Consider the following 15,208-nt stretch of genomic DNA (forward strand, 5'->3'; position numbering starts at 1 on the left):
CTAGCTCAAAACCACTTCGTTTGTGCGGCTAAGTGGTCGGAGTCAAAAGTTACAGCGGTTTCAATTTTTCTATAGAAAGTCTGTTGGTTGCACAATTTTAGCTCCGGGGTCCCTGACACACCGGATGCCATTATGACGATATGCAAACTCAGGTAAGTATACTACGATATTTTCTTCTAGCTTTTCAAGTATACCCAGCTCACAGGTAAGGAGAAATAAGTTTAGGTATATTCTTATATTTCCTTCTTTCTAATATTTTATACTCTTTCTATGTCTAATCTTTCACTATTATATGTCATATTCATCCCTATTTGTTTGGTTTTTAGGTCTTATATTTCCCTATTTCCGGACAAATCCATCGCTATCTTGCACTCACTAATTCGCAATTTGTTTGTTTATCTAGATCTTATATTTCGTTAAATACGGGCGTATCTATCACTACCTGAATTCCCTGTTTCACGATTTGTTCGTTTACAGGTCTTATATTTCACTTGTCGATATAATTGTCGCGTACTTTATCGGCGTCAACAATTGTGATGCAATACGCGCAATTTTTGCGTAAAGCCACACTTTCATTAATTAATATATAAAGAACATTAATTTAATAGGTGAAACTTCCCTGTAATAGTCTTACACTTCAGTCACTGCCTCGAGTCAACAGGCATTATGCCTCATAGGAGGCACTTTGGTATTCGAGAAAGAACAAAATTTTCTCAAATAAATAGTTAATCGCTAAAGCGAGTGGGTTGTCAAAATAATTAATTATAACTTAGTTAAGCGCAAATCGATGACACCTAGTGGCCGCACTGGTGTACTTGCTATTAGTTTTTCAAATACTTATCTATAAATTGTTGATAACACTTAAACGTAAATGAGAAGAATACACTTATTCTTATTAAATATCTGTTGCAAAAGTAACAATGAAACATTGATTTACTTCTTACGTTCAATTTATTTATTTTCCATTGAAGACTTTCAACACAGACTTTGAATGAACATATTTATAGGACACACACTTATATTCACTATATTCATCAAATGATATCTATCTCTTTATAGTCGTATAGAAATAGAATTTGTAATTGTCATCAGTCCATTCGAAAACTCGAATGATTACAGTAACTTACACCACATAATCACTTTAGTTATTAATTAAACATTGTTAGAGAAATTTCAAATCGCATAGGAAGCTTACATTTAATAACGTCAATGATGTCTGGACGATATAACAGAAAAATCTAATTAAAATAGTTATGAAAATTCACATTCAATACTAATCTCATTTAAAATACCATAAAAATATACTGAGTGGAGATTAAATTTGGTGAGTTTCTGTCTTTTGCACGATAACAATCACCAAATTAGACACTGAATTTCAGGAATGCTTAAATGTTAGTTTCTATTATCGTCACTGTTTAAAAATGAACTTTTGTAACTTCCTCGTCGATTGATGTAACGTTGTGTTGTCTGAACATTCCGTTTCCTGAAAGAAAGTCTCACTATCTCATAGATTTTTGTACGTAACTAAGAAAGAAAGTTTATTAGGTATCTTAAAAAGGTTGTTCACTGCAGGTTTTTTGTTTCTAAAGAAATAGAAAAGTTTTCTGTCATTTTGCAATCTAAAGGACTTTTTTTACACAACCATTTTGAAACACCCTATACTATGCATGTAAGAGGAGCTTGGTACTTTTACCACCAAACTTTAGAACTGGCTCATATGTCTCTTAAACAATCTTAACATGAAACTGAAAAACAGTTTAACTCATTTTTTTTATTATCAACCCTCGATAAATTAAGTTAATAAAATCGCGATCATAGAATAAAAAACAATTAACTTTGAATCTGGAATGAAGATTTTTTTAAATGGTAAACATTTCAATTGTAGTTCACATAACTAATTTTAAACTGGAATTAAACAAAAATTTCATCAATGAGTTAAACTATTTCAATGAAATAAAAAAATTTCATTATGATACTAGAAATCCTGGAAAGTTTCGCTAAAATTACAAATCTCAATATAACAAAGAATAAAAGTCTGTTATGGAGATGAATATACTGTAACAAAAAATTATTATAAGCGAACCACATTAACAGTAGGACATTTCCCTCTGTATACGAAACTCAATTATCGCTCTAACGAAAATACCTTAAAAAATTCAATCATACTCACGTGATACGAAGGCACTTGAAACTCCACTGAACAGAGAAACAGAAGGAGATTAAAATATTTCGACCCAGAAAAACGCGTTCCCGCGCGATCTTCCTTATTCTTCTATACACCTAAGAGGGATACAGGAAAAAAAGATGTTAAAAGTAAATGTTTCAAATGCTTCAAATGAAGCTTTACACAGTATCTTTTTTTCTACATATCAATTTTATTACTAATTAAAATTTAAATAACGTGCAGAGATTAAAACTTAATACAGATTAAACCACGTTTGGTATTTAACATATTGTATAATAAGTATTTGATACGATTTTTCTTTTTAATTTTTATTTCATTTCTATGTTAACGTAGTTAAGATACATTAAAACATTTAGAAGAAAGTTAAATAGATTTTATTATATTGTTTCCACATCACATCTTAATATTAATTAACGCTTCGCCGTTTTCTCTTTTTTCATTTTTTTTAATCTCTAGAAGAATTAAGTACGAAAATTCCAATGTAAACAGGCTGTTATAATTACTAGTATATAGATAAACATGTTGTTTGGAGATTTTTCAACATATTAAGATTACTTGTTAGATCTAAACATCTGTTTATTTATTTTTTGTCTGTTAATTGATTAGAATTTTAATTTGATTTTATGCCTTTGAATGGAACTTATAGCGCCAGTGGCACGGCTTTAGTCATTTAGATAACAAGTTAGGAAGGCGCATCATACCTGAATCAAATACTTACATCTCTGAGATTACAGTAGTGTTAGTCTAAATTAGCGAAAATTCGTAGTTCACTTTTAACATTAATATCGTTGAGATTAGGATTTTGAAAATTTCTGCTTCCTCTGAGTCGCTGAAAAGCTTAGTTTGATCGCGAGTGTACGAATTTTTATTAATATCTCGAAAACTATAAATTTCTGGCAATTTAAACTAACACCATTATAATCCTTGAAAAATAAATTTTCAATCAAGATATGACTCTTCACCTACTCGTCCTAATAGCTAAAGCGGAGCTGCTACTTATACTGAATAGTTACAAGATTACAATGTCTTCCTTTTTTTTTTTTTTTTTTTTATAACTTTGATGCTATATCATATCTTTACAATAAAGTACAGAAATTTATCAATTCGTATATTTTTTCACGTGTCACTATATACGTGTTCGTTAAAGCTTATTTATATTCTTTTTAAATTGTTTTAATTAGTTAAACACTATACACAATTAATATTACACGAATTACGGTACAATTTGCATAATCGTATGCAACTTATTTAATCATTCGTAAATTTACAATATTTACTTCATTTTTCTCTTTTAAACATGTATTGCTAATTTATTATAATACACACGACTGTCCGAGCTATGTTTAGTGCGTGAAGTATTAAAAACTAAAGAATACCTTTTCCTTTTAATTGAAGTATCGCGGATAAAAATGAACTTCTCAAAATATTTATATGTATATTTTATAGTTTTTCATCGAACTATATTGCCAATCCCAAAACAAAAATGCAAAAACTTATCCAAGATAGATGTACAAAATGGAATAGCAAAAAGAGATACGAAACATTCAATCTATAGAAAAAAATGAAATTTCATGACACAGCTCCGACGGTTTTTTATTTCACAATTTTACTTGTTTGCATTCCATCGATCCTCTTGGTCCTCAAGCCTTCCACTCTGACGTGACGTTTTTTTTTTGTTTTTATTTGGAAGAAAAATTAAATGAAAAGGATTCGAAGGAACGGGTACAAAAAGATCAATGGTCGATCTCGTGAATGTTACGACATAAAATTAATTAATTCAGACCTTCTACGGGACGAATATTCATGATAAAAACATCGAAATCGCTGAGACACTTTTCATGGTATTTCAACTTATCCAGTGGCTAGAAAAGCACACGCCACTGAAATTCACCAGCGAAAGGAAAGAAATGGACACGAACACAAAACAGCATCTCCCAAAAAGAACTCGTCAGAAAACAAGGGTAAATATCAATCTAACGGATATTGTAAATCGCCTAAGCAACTTCGAGAATCGAACGGATCTACTGTACCAATTCGACTGATCGTCACAATACTATGAAAAGTTGTAATATCGTTTGGTTGTGTTGATAGATTTTAGCATCGCAGTCACCGTAGGTTATTATTATGAAGATTACGCGTTTAGAGCTATGAAAAAAATTGTCTCAGCAAGTGTCCTGGGTACGTAAAAATTAAGAGAAATTTTGGATGATTCTTTTGGGGGGGATTCTTTTACTTGGAGGGTCGTGAATACGGAGCGTTGCGGTAGCGCGAGCTTGAGCCCGATGTCGTTGTCGTCTTGTACGATTTCCATGCGCGGCTCGATGATTCCTCTGCGAATTTCATGGAGTGATTCATTTGCATTATTTCAGTTAATTTAATGCACCACGACGATATTATTAATCGGATGTTCTCCTAACTATGCTACGCGAAGCGACAGCGTTATGTTAATTCGAAACGTATAGTCCATGATATTTGATTGCACGCATATCATAATTTTTCTATGATATTGTCTATTGAATTCCAAATTAATATACTATATTTTTATCATGAATAATGACGAATAATAATTTATATCAGGTATCAGTAATGTTCTTAGATTCCTAAAAATACTGATAATTGTTTGTATATACTCTTGTTGATAAATACGCCGAAATACTCTTCATTATATTTATAGAAGGTGGCAATATCGGTTAATCTAAACAAGTTATTTCTTCCTCTGTATGCCAATATTTAATTAACTTTATGTATTGCAGCGTTGTTAAAATATCCACTGATTATTTTGCTGAACTTGCAATATCTTCCGTTGAAACTGAATATATTAATTTGAAACTCTTGTCAGTAGACAGCAACACAAGAAAAGTATTACTAGATTTAGTCAAATGTCGCGGACTATAATTGAACTGATCGTAAAAGGACTGAAGGATTTAGCTTATTTAAGATCGCACACGGTTATGTGAAGCCATTCCATGACCGTTTTAGCTTTCAATATGGAAGAGAACGTATTTCAATTTTAAAGGAACAATACGCATTTCATTAATACAATAATCATCGTTTTATACTTCTTATATTTGTTCGATTTAATTATGAAATTGTTGCAAAAGTTCAAGAATTTACAAGAGTTAATTATTACAGCTATAAGCCGTTATATTAATGTCTTTTTTTTTCTTTTTTTTTTACTTTTTAGGATTCTGATACGTTTAAGTCTCTACTTAAGAACTTTAAGTATGTTAAACTAATTTTTATTGTCTATTTCATGCTCCGATAATTTTTCAAAGATTTTTAAATTATCAAATTGCTCGTTCAATGTGATTCAATTTGGAATATTTAATTTACGTATAAATTAATGTATTAAGATATTTTAACGGGAATTATGTTAACGTTGTGCACATCACGCATGCGAATATTTACGGTAATTTATATTTAATTAATTGTTAAATTTTTATACTAAGGAAACAGTAATGAGAAAAAAAGTAGTACATTACCTGGATATTCGGATGTTTCGTAGTAGTCGTGCGAAGAGTGCGGGACAGCATCGTCATCGTACTCGTAAGTCGTGTACCTCGAGGAAGGATACATATCATGTCTAAATGACGTATAAAAGTACATGGCACATTAAACAACTAAATTATTCTACACATCGCATAGTCAGTGGAGAAAAGTACGAGTTGCATCAGCTGTTAATTTCACGATGAAAAAAAAAACAAACTAAACTTCAAATGTTGAACTTAGGATGGATCAATTACGAGATGCAAGAGGAAAACCTTACGTACAAGTAAAACAGAGGTATCGGAGATACTGATACATTTCAACCCTTTGACTGCTGGGTACTCCAGGCTTAAACGTTTTGTGTGTACGAAATAAGAATTAAGTCAATGACACTTATCATTTTTCTTTTTTATTTCATTTCATTTCTCAATTTATTTTTTCACTGTTTTATTACATCATTATAATCTAATAACATATGGTATGTAATTAGTAATATGCATTAATAATTCTTATTTGATTATAATTAAGATACACAAGAAACATACTATGGACGCATATGTGCGCCCATAGTCGACATCGACAGCATTCACCTGATGCATATCTGCGTCCATAGCAGTCAAAGGGTTAAAGAACAATATCTCTAAAGATAAGCTCGAATTTGAATATTGACATTATGTTTTGTTTTAATTGAGATAATTCAAGTTCAGAAGCTGTAACCAAAGTTCGACCTCCAACCAGCTAACTCGGAAACGGTTTGAGATAGAGAAAGAATATTTCACACACTATTATCTATTTAAATTTTTAACATTCATATTGATCTGCTACAGAAGTAGCTAAGAATTTTCAAAAATATGACTAAATTAGAAATGTGAAGAAACTTAGCATTTGATAAGAGAAACATATTCTTGCGGAAATTAAAGAAGTATTATTAATAACCCTCTCTAACAAAATGTGTATTATACTTACCCCGACGCCGATGTGTAATGCCGATCTCCATATCGACTACTACCACTGGTAGACGTGTGATAATCATAATCATGATGGGATCCAACGCGATTGCTTGGAGGAGGGGTAGCAGTCTCGTAACTACAAATAAAACAATTTCCATACGTTTTAAAAAATATTTGAAAGAACATCCATCTTTAGTGGATAAGCATAAACTCTTACCCGTAGCTCTGATCCATAGCAACTCTAGCGCGGTCCAAAATGGAGAATACTTTACTTTTTGCTGATACTTGACGCGAAATTGGCCCTCGACTCGAAGGTGGTGGAAGTATAGCCGCTAAATTAGAAATATTAAAAAATACATAGATAGCCAAATCATAGTTTCTTTTTACTTTGAGCCTTAAGGCATCATTCAGACGATAGATCGTAAGAAACTAAATTTACTACTAGCAATATTTCAGTGATGTATCACTGTTTCTCCATCATCCTAATTACCTCTGGAAGATCGTGGCATCGTAGGTCTTGCAGTGGGTCTCAGTATTCCACCGCCACTTGGCACGCCTCTTATAGAAGGCCTTCTGTCGTCGGCACTCGTTGGATCGTCGGTCATGCTCATCTCCATTTCTCGCATTTGTTCCTGACGTATATTATCGTTATTATCAGGAATCAAATACTTCCTAACTTCGGCCAATGCGAACGCGATACGGGCATAAGCTTCCGCAGGAGGTGCTAAAGCTGTTATCTCAACGTGAAGATCATCCGAAAGATGAGCATATTTTGGATCAAGAGACATACGGCATTCTTCTTCCTAAATGAACAGTAACTTCAGCGGTACTCAAAAATTTCTTTGTGTTATTATTTTTTTAATCCTTTCATCCGGATAAATTGTGGTAGATACCTTTTGACGATCTTTCATTGATCCTCGTCCTAGCACCGCCATTTTACACATCGTTTCTTCTTGCAAACGTTTCATAGAATTACCTTTGGGACCCAATAACTTTCCAACGAAATTAAACTGGAAATAATATTACTGTATAAGTTTATTCCTATTTGCATAAAGAGCATAAAAAGAACGCGATTACCTTTGGATGTTCCCGAACAGGTACCAATACCTTAACCGAAACACGAATCGGTTTTTCGCGATAAATATCTACATATTTCGGATCCCTTACTGGTTTTCCAATGGCTTGAGTCTTCTGAATTTCTGTAGAATAAATCATTCACCTTTAATTCGAGATTATTTTCATTATCATGATTTCGAACATTATTTCATTTTCTTCAGGTGAATAAATCAATTAAACGTACATTAATTTATTTATTACAGAAATGTTAATAAAGAAGTAATTATATGTTTAAATAGAAAGTATACTTAATAATAAAAGTACCTAAAAATTTTAAGTAATGTATGTCATTAATGTGTTGAAACAGGTATGACTTGTATTTCTAATTTTACATTAATAAACAAAAAATAATAGCTACTGTAAAAATAAAAAGTTATCTGTTAATAACGTCTATTATAAAATAAATTGATATTAAGTAATATATACATATCATTTGACACACTTAACTTATAAAGGTAACAATACTTAAAGGTAACTGTGATCAATTAATTAACTTAATTTAAGTTATGAATAAGAAGCCTAACCTTAAGCATCACTCATTAGACTTATTTAGCCTAACCATAAAATTGTATGGAATAAGAGATTAAAACTGCATGGGAAATAAGCATAACACTAATACAAGAAAAACAAATTTGCAACAAAATAGGACACATCAATGAGAATAGTAATAATAATGGAGCTGAAATAAAAAAAGAAGAAGGTGAATACTAATGTAATTACAACAATAAATATTACCTTGATCAAGTAGTCTAGTTGAATTAGGCCATTTCTGCGAATCCAATTCAACTTTTTCTTGCAAAAGCTCCCGAACATATTCTCCGGCTTTGTCAACTTGATGCTCCTTTTCATCTCGTTCTTTCTCCGATGATACTCTTACTTTAACGTCGGCATTTTCATCTCTTTGATATTTGTACTCACCGTTGCTCTGTCTATCACTCATGATTGATACCCTCTTATCAAATACTTCGGTAGTGATAAACAGAAAAAAATAACGGTTTTGTTAGTCAGGTAAAAGACGGAAGCTGATCATTAAACGGAGCAGACGTGGGTTTACAGCTAAGTTACAATGGCTGAACGCTCACTATTCCATATCTTACAAACCTTAAGGTGCATATTCATGCATATACTAACTCATTTGTTACTCTTAGATTATTCAGATAATATTTATATGTAATCTAACATAAGTTCAATACTCTAATGTAATAAGATATCTTTTTTTATAATTTAAACACTATCTATATATATTCAGAAACATACCAAATTTAATGGGATGTAGGGGGAATCTCCTACTATCAGACTAACTCACTTTTAGTTAAAATCTGTTTATTTGTTATGAACTTAAATTTTTTAATTTGCTTTCAATTTTGAAACATATTGTATGCCGGTAGATATGAACGGAGTTTTAGGCAGAAAAATACTATCTTCTGTCATGTAGAAGTTGTATAGAGTGAGTCGTGAGTCAAGTTGATGGAGGGAAGTCCCATCTCCTCATATCCTTTTTAACTGAATGAAATATTTGGAACTAGGAAGTAATAATATATATTTATTTAAACATATAATAGAAAATAATTCAAAAGTATTTAATAGATATGTTCTATGATTTCTCCAAATTTTGAGTATGTTATAAGTTGGTGAATAGGTGTTTTTATTATGTACAGATGGCGAGAATATCGAAAATATTAGCATAAGTAAATTATTGAACGTAACCTCGCAAGATGATAATATACGCTTTCGGTTTTTAATTATGTATAAAAGTCGTAAATTAGTGTAAACAAATATTTTTAAAATGAGTCATATAGTAGTAATACGAAGCTATAAGCCGGGTGATGAAATTCACTGTAAAGAGTTAGCAAAATCCGGTGTTATGTCATCTTTAAGTTCAACATTTTTTGGAATTGTATTAAAGGAATTAACATTCCAGTTGATGATACTATTCGCCGCTATAATGTTCATTTTCTTTGGATTGCCTCTCACAGTTTGTTTCTTAGTTATACCCCTTGTTATTTTTCTTGTGTATGTTGGAACTTACATAGCTTTCACTGCGAAAACTATGGAAGTTAATGAAGAAGTTTCTAATGTACCAAGGTAAAGTTTCCTTTTATTTATGTGCATTAATTTCTATTCATTTTAATAATTATTTAAAATTATCAGTTTCTTTGCTATTGCATATCTCATATTTTTTATGAGCTTAAAAGTACATATACATAAAAAGTTAAATGAAGTAAAACAATTCTAACGGAAGAAATTTCATTGTATAAACTGCATCATCTATTATAACAGGATGTACATGTCCAATGCATTTTCATGCTTTTGGGTTGCTGAAGCATTTGAACCTTACCTAATGACAAATGATCCAAAGAATATACATTACACCATTATGACAGAACAGCAGTTTCGTGATTCAAACATTGATATTTCATCTCAAATAAAAAGGATTGTAGGAACTGTTGCTTTGTGTAAAAGTCATAGATTAGACAAAGGTGCATGGATCAAAAGACTCTATGTACATGAGAGATATAGAAGGAAAGGAATAGCTTCATGCTTAATTAATGTTGCTGTACAGTTTGCTATGGATCAAGGGTATAGCTGTGCTAATATTGTTGCTTCTGAATATACAGAAGGTGGAAGAGAACTATGTCTTAAAAAAGGTTTCGAGTTGCAACAAATGTATCATAAACCTATATTGGGTCCACTCATATCTATATTAATGTATGAATTGACATATCAGATTAAACCTGGTGAAGATGATTATGTGCCTACAGAATACAACAGATCAATGCTTAATCAATAAGAATTAGATCTGATATTTGATCTAATGCTTGAGTTGAATTTTTGATACATTCATAAACTCAAACATATATTTCCAGAGAAAATGTTTCTACAAGTTAAATTTATAACTAATTAAATAGAACTATTTATATTTTATATAGAAACATATTGAAAGTATAATGTGGTAATAAATGTTTATTATATAATTCAACATTTAGTATAATAACAAATTATAACTTTATGTTGTATGAATCATATGTATAGAAGAATGTAACAAAATATATTTTCTTACTTTCTTACATTTTTCCAATATATTTGAACCTCGTTATTCTCCCAATGTCGTTCTGTTATTTTACTCATGTATCTGAAATAATAGAAAAATTATTTTATTTATACATATATATTTGTAGTATGTAAAAAAGCAGCATTAGTCGCTTATGAGCTTTATGGACTGGCGTTATTTCACTACTTAATGAATTTTCAATTCAATTTGTTAGCAGTATTATGAAAATGATTCTTATGTTATGCAGGAATTTTTACTTTAATAACTCACCAACTTAGAGATGAAGTATTATATGAAAGTCTGAAGACTTATGTATCACAGAAATGTGTGGATAAGATATAATCCTACATTAGATACTTTAAAAAACTCTGATAGCTGGAACTAGGGGCACATAGAAGAGAGTATTTATTTTTTAAGATATGTGACTTTAGATTTTATAACAGAATACTCTACAAAAGAACTTGAATAAGTAGTATGAGAGGGCTTGGAGGATGCAAGATAAGGCATGCTTTCTTTCAAATTATTTCCTGAAACATTACTTTAGCCTGAATTTTGTATATAACTTAATAAATACAATTCATTAAACAGCATTGCCTTATTCCTGTAATAAATCTTGGTAGTACCCTCAACACAGTATGAAATGTTTAATGTAACATGAAAAACCATTACAAATAGAGCTCCATACAGCTTATCATAATAGCAAATCTTTGTCACAGAATAATTGTATTTTTATACTTTCGTATAGTTCTTATAAAGATCATTAAATAATATTAGATTAAATAATATATTAGATTAATAATATATTAAATAATATTAATCATTAATAACATGATACATTTTTCTCATGATTGTGCAAAGATAATAATATTGTCTTACTAATTTATTATTATACTCACTTTTCCTGAACTTCTTGTAATAGAGTTTCCTCCCTTTCTGTAATGCCATTTTTAAGTACATTAAGGTTCATCTTCAACTCTTTTAAGTTTTGAATTCCAACCAGGTAAGTGGCTATGTCTTCACATTGCATAGTGTACCATAATGCTAATTTTGCTAATTCAGTATCATGCTCCTGGAAATATAATCTTTCAATATGGTAGTTGAAATATTTTTATTAAATACTAAAGATATATTTTTTCACCTTGCAATAATTTCCAGCCTCGGCGCATATCTTTTTAGTATTATCTGAACTTGGATGCCAAGATGGTGGACCCTTATTAGTTAATAATCCCATACATGGTGCTGCAGCATTAATTATGCCAATGTTGTGCTCCTAAATTAGAAAAATTAGAAAAAATATATGACATATTTATCTGTTGTGTTATGTAAATAATTTATTACACTGTGGTAAAATTGTACCTTAAAAAATGGAATGTATTCGCACAAAGTATTGTCTATTAACGTGTATCTTGCATAGCTCAGGATTACACTTATGTTAATATTACTTTTTTCGATACATTTTTTTAAAACCGATACCGGATACCCGGTGATACCAATGTGTTTTGCTTTCCCCTCCGCAACTTTCTCCGACAATTCCGGTAAAGTTTGGGTAATTATTACGTCCAAGCTTTGTGCAAATTCAATGTCGTGAACCTGTATGTATCAAAGAATTCAGTAATCAACGAAGTTAAATGAGGAGTTAAAAAATGTTTTATTACCTGTATGATATCCACGTAATCTAAATCGAGAAGTTTTAAACTTTTATTGAAACTGTTTCTAGTTTTCTCTTTCGAGAAATCAAACATATTTTCGTAATTTAATTCATATCTTCCGACTTTTGTCGCGATATAATATGCTTGACGAGGAATGTCTTTGAGAGCCTAAAATTAATACGAAAATACGAATGTTAAACATAATTTTTAGAAGAATAATTTTTACGTAATATGGGCGTTGTTTATTTAAAAGAAAATATTGAAGTACTTTTCCAATTATGGTCTCAGAACGGCCTTGGCCGTACCATGGTGCAGTATCAATATAATTAATTCCCTGCTTGATGCCTTGACGTATTACTTCAATAGCTTCTTCTTCATCGAATTCTCTATCGACGCAATAAAATGTATTAAAAAGATAATAAGAAGGTTTTTAAAACTTCTTTTACAAACTTTCTGTAATGTTTATAATTTCTGTATGTACGTAGAATGTTATCGTAAACATTTAATTGTATGGAGTTTATTTATTAGAATTATTTGTAATAACTAACCCATAATGGCAACCAAATATTCCACCACCAAGTGATAATTTACTAACTAATAAGCCGGTTTTGCCAAGTGGCCTATATTCCATTGTTTTCACAGCTTCCAGGTCGTGAAAACCTTCGACGTAAGTTGGCGGTAACATTTTTCTAAGAGTTATTAATAAATTCAGTCAATTAGAAATAGAATATCATTTCATTCGATTTATTTAAACAGACAAATAAAAGAGAACGCAGTACTATAAAAGAAACTAATTTTAAAATTGAAGGATTTGATATTCCAGTGTCTATCGCAATAATAAAAATAATAAAAATCTGAAAGCAAGTAGGAACTAAGGAATTTATTAAGACGATTTTTCATAATATTTGATAAGTACGAGTATAATTAGAATTTTATATTGTTATCTGTAATTAGAACAGATAATAAATCACTTTTTAAAATAAAAGTTTAAGAGATATTGAAACTGTTACAGTAAAGAGAAAAAAAGTCGCTTGTGCCCCACCAAGAGCATTATCGTTTTCTTTTTAGTATTTTTATTATAAAGTAAATACGTAAGTATGTACAGATATTCTTTCTTGATCTATTCTAAACGTAAACAAAATTTGTTTGATTCCACCTATCCAAAAAGTTTGTAGTCTCTTATCTCTATTTTACTTATTTTTAGTTATATCTCTTACTTTCTCTTCTTTTGCTCTTAAATCTCGTAAAAAATTAAAACAAGAGACAGAACTCTTAATCAAACTTTCTAATAATTATCGAATAATTTTTATTACCAAATTTTATAAATATCATCAATAATAAATTAAAAATTCTATTTGCATTCATTTCATCATTATTAATATTTCGGATGTTAGAATATAAACGAAAATTTTCATACTTATTATATACAATGCACAGCAATTTTTCTGTTAATTGTTATATAATATAAATAAACAGTGTTCTGTTTTTGTTCTGTTTTTGTTCTGTTCTGTAATTGTTATATGATATAAATAAACAGGCTATTTATTTCCACGTTAAATATATCTTGTTTTTATATTATTAATGTTCAAGGGCTCTTGAAGTTGAAGAATATGATATTGTATATATTTTTGTGAAAGTTGAAAGTAATCAATTAACATGTCAAGATAGTATTATCATCAAGTTAAGGGATATCTGCTAAGCTGCAATTGCAAACAACCTGGATTAATAAGAATGAGTACTCATGCAATAAACACGTATCATATAACTCGAACCAGTACTTTTATATATACTTTAGTACTCCGTCACCACATATCAAATTCAATTACGAATAAATAAATATTACTTTTTTATCGTATTTGCAAATAAACAAAACTGTCTACTCATTTGTCAAACTTTTGCATCCGTTAAACAACTTTAACACAACTCTACAAACCAACACTCGAGCGGAGGAACCAGTACCAGTACTGAATAAGCGACGCAGGTTCTCAATTTTATAGACAAAAATTTTGATATGCACTCCTCTATTGCTATCCTTTTGAACTACAGTTCTAATATCATGTCTGTTTTATTGATCCGAACGTAAAGAAACTTTAAAGGAAATTGCATTACCGATGACAGATAAATTACGTTTGCCGCCAAAACTGTTGTTTCGACAGAGTTAAATCCAATATGGCGTCCGGTGCTTCGTACGAATAAGGCGCGAGTGTTAATTTGTGATCTTAATGAAGAAAATATCGTTTATTAGTGTAATCCCTGCTGCAAATGTGGTGAGTAATATACCGTCACTCATAATATTGTAATTATTCGTAGCTTTTGATTCATGCAAGTGCATAAACGTTTTAAATTTGATCCTCCAACCTATGCTGTTGGCGTGAATGCGAAACTAGTAACGAAATAAAACGTATCGCTACGAACTGAAAGTAACGAAGGGAATTCGGGGATTTTTATGCGAATACTAAATAATAAAATTAGTACGCAGTTAACAGTGCACCGTGCACCGGCGGTTAAAGCTAATTTAATGATTTTCGTTATTGGCTCGAACGCCGTAAAGCTATCGAGGCCCATCTGTTGCCCACGTAGATTTTAATATCGCTCCACTCATTTGAGCCCCTTGATTCGAACCGAATCGTGCTGTTCCGGTCTGGATAGCATTTTAACGTTTTCAATTCTACAACGAATTTGTTTACAACTTTTCCGCCATTCTTAAAAAGTTTATCGATGATTTATCACTTTTCGTAGCTTTCATTAGGTTATGAAGGTATTTTATATC

At 30.7% G+C, this 15,208-nt stretch overlaps 3 protein-coding genes across 13 annotated transcripts; 1 reads left to right on the forward strand and 2 right to left on the reverse strand.

Annotated features, from left to right (window-relative positions):
• Positions 1-932: 932 nt before the first annotated feature.
• Positions 933-8,881, reverse strand: LOC114882922 (KH domain-containing, RNA-binding, signal transduction-associated protein 3-like). Of its 4 annotated transcripts, XR_003790502.2 has the most exons (9): positions 8,473-8,881; positions 7,699-7,820; positions 7,515-7,631; positions 7,112-7,424; positions 6,839-6,953; positions 6,638-6,757; positions 5,668-5,768; positions 2,171-2,280; positions 933-1,483 (listed from the first exon to the last, which is right to left on the reverse strand). XR_003790502.2 is itself a non-coding variant. In XM_029200116.2 (8 exons), the coding sequence occupies exons 1-8, from the start codon at positions 8,675-8,677 to the stop codon at positions 2,273-2,275; spliced, it is 1,101 nt and encodes a 366-aa protein (XP_029055949.1). In that variant the 5' UTR covers positions 8,678-8,881; the 3' UTR covers positions 933-2,272. The 4 variants fall into 4 exon arrangements, 3 of the variants coding, with proteins under 3 accessions (XP_029055949.1, XP_029055947.1, XP_029055948.1); XM_029200116.2 differs by having other exon boundaries at positions 933-2,280; XM_029200114.2 differs by lacking the exons at positions 933-1,483; positions 2,171-2,280 and adding an exon at positions 3,399-4,515.
• Positions 8,882-9,008: 127 nt separating this feature from the next.
• LOC114882924 (N-acetyltransferase family 8 member 3-like) lies at positions 9,009-10,818 on the forward strand. Its single transcript, XM_029200125.2, has 2 exons — positions 9,009-9,822; positions 10,018-10,818. The coding sequence occupies exons 1-2, from the start codon at positions 9,524-9,526 to the stop codon at positions 10,526-10,528; spliced, it is 810 nt and encodes a 269-aa protein (XP_029055958.1). The 5' UTR covers positions 9,009-9,523; the 3' UTR covers positions 10,529-10,818.
• LOC114882923 (L-galactose dehydrogenase-like) lies at positions 9,839-14,455 on the reverse strand. 8 transcript variants are annotated; one of them, XM_029200123.2, is made up of 9 exons: positions 14,372-14,455; positions 12,987-13,127; positions 12,707-12,824; positions 12,445-12,606; positions 12,146-12,379; positions 11,928-12,059; positions 11,686-11,858; positions 10,807-10,870; positions 9,841-10,075 (listed from the first exon to the last, which is right to left on the reverse strand). In XM_029200123.2, the coding sequence occupies exons 2-9, from the start codon at positions 13,121-13,123 to the stop codon at positions 10,040-10,042; spliced, it is 1,056 nt and encodes a 351-aa protein (XP_029055956.1). In that variant the 5' UTR covers positions 13,124-13,127; positions 14,372-14,455; the 3' UTR covers positions 9,841-10,039. The 8 variants fall into 8 exon arrangements, 7 of the variants coding, with proteins under 7 accessions (XP_029055957.1, XP_029055956.1, XP_029055950.1 ...); XM_029200117.2 differs by having other exon boundaries at positions 14,282-14,409; XM_029200120.2 differs by having other exon boundaries at positions 14,156-14,392.
• Positions 14,456-15,208: the final 753 nt, after the last annotated feature.

Source organism: Osmia bicornis, chromosome 1, assembly GCF_907164935.1.
Source record: "Osmia bicornis bicornis chromosome 1, iOsmBic2.1, whole genome shotgun sequence".
Classification (NCBI taxonomy): Eukaryota; Metazoa; Arthropoda; class Insecta; order Hymenoptera; family Megachilidae; genus Osmia; species Osmia bicornis.

What these genes read in the sequence shown, in the direction of transcription:
- LOC114882922 (XM_029200114.2), bottom strand. Translation starts at nt 8,677, where the DNA reads ATGAGTGATAGACAGAGCAACGGTGAGTACAAATATCAAAGAGATGAA. An exon ending in GATGCCACGATCTTCCAGAG is followed by an intron (nt 6,954 to 7,111) that starts GTAATTAGGATG and finishes TTTCTAATTTAG; the next exon opens with CGGCTATACTTCCACCACCT. An exon ending in CATTACACATCGGCGTCGGG is followed by an intron (nt 5,769 to 6,637) that starts GTAAGTATAATA and finishes TACGTCATTTAG; the next exon opens with ACATGATATGTATCCTTCCT.
- LOC114882924 (XM_029200125.2), top strand. Translation starts at nt 9,524, where the DNA reads ATGAGTCATATAGTAGTAATACGAAGCTATAAGCCGGGTGATGAAATT. An exon ending in GAAGTTTCTAATGTACCAAG is followed by an intron (nt 9,823 to 10,017) that starts GTAAAGTTTCCT and finishes CTATTATAACAG; the next exon opens with GATGTACATGTCCAATGCAT.
- LOC114882923 (XM_029200117.2), bottom strand. Translation starts at nt 14,322, where the DNA reads ATGAGTAGACAGTTTTGTTTATTTGCAAATACGATAAAAAA. An exon ending in ATATTTGGTTGCCATTATGG is followed by an intron (nt 12,825 to 12,986) that starts GTTAGTTATTAC and finishes TTGCGTCGATAG; the next exon opens with AGAATTCGATGAAGAAGAAG. An exon ending in TTCAAATATATTGGAAAAAT is followed by an intron (nt 10,076 to 10,806) that starts GTAAGAAAGTAA and finishes ATTTGTCATTAG; the next exon opens with GTAAGGTTCAAATGCTTCAG.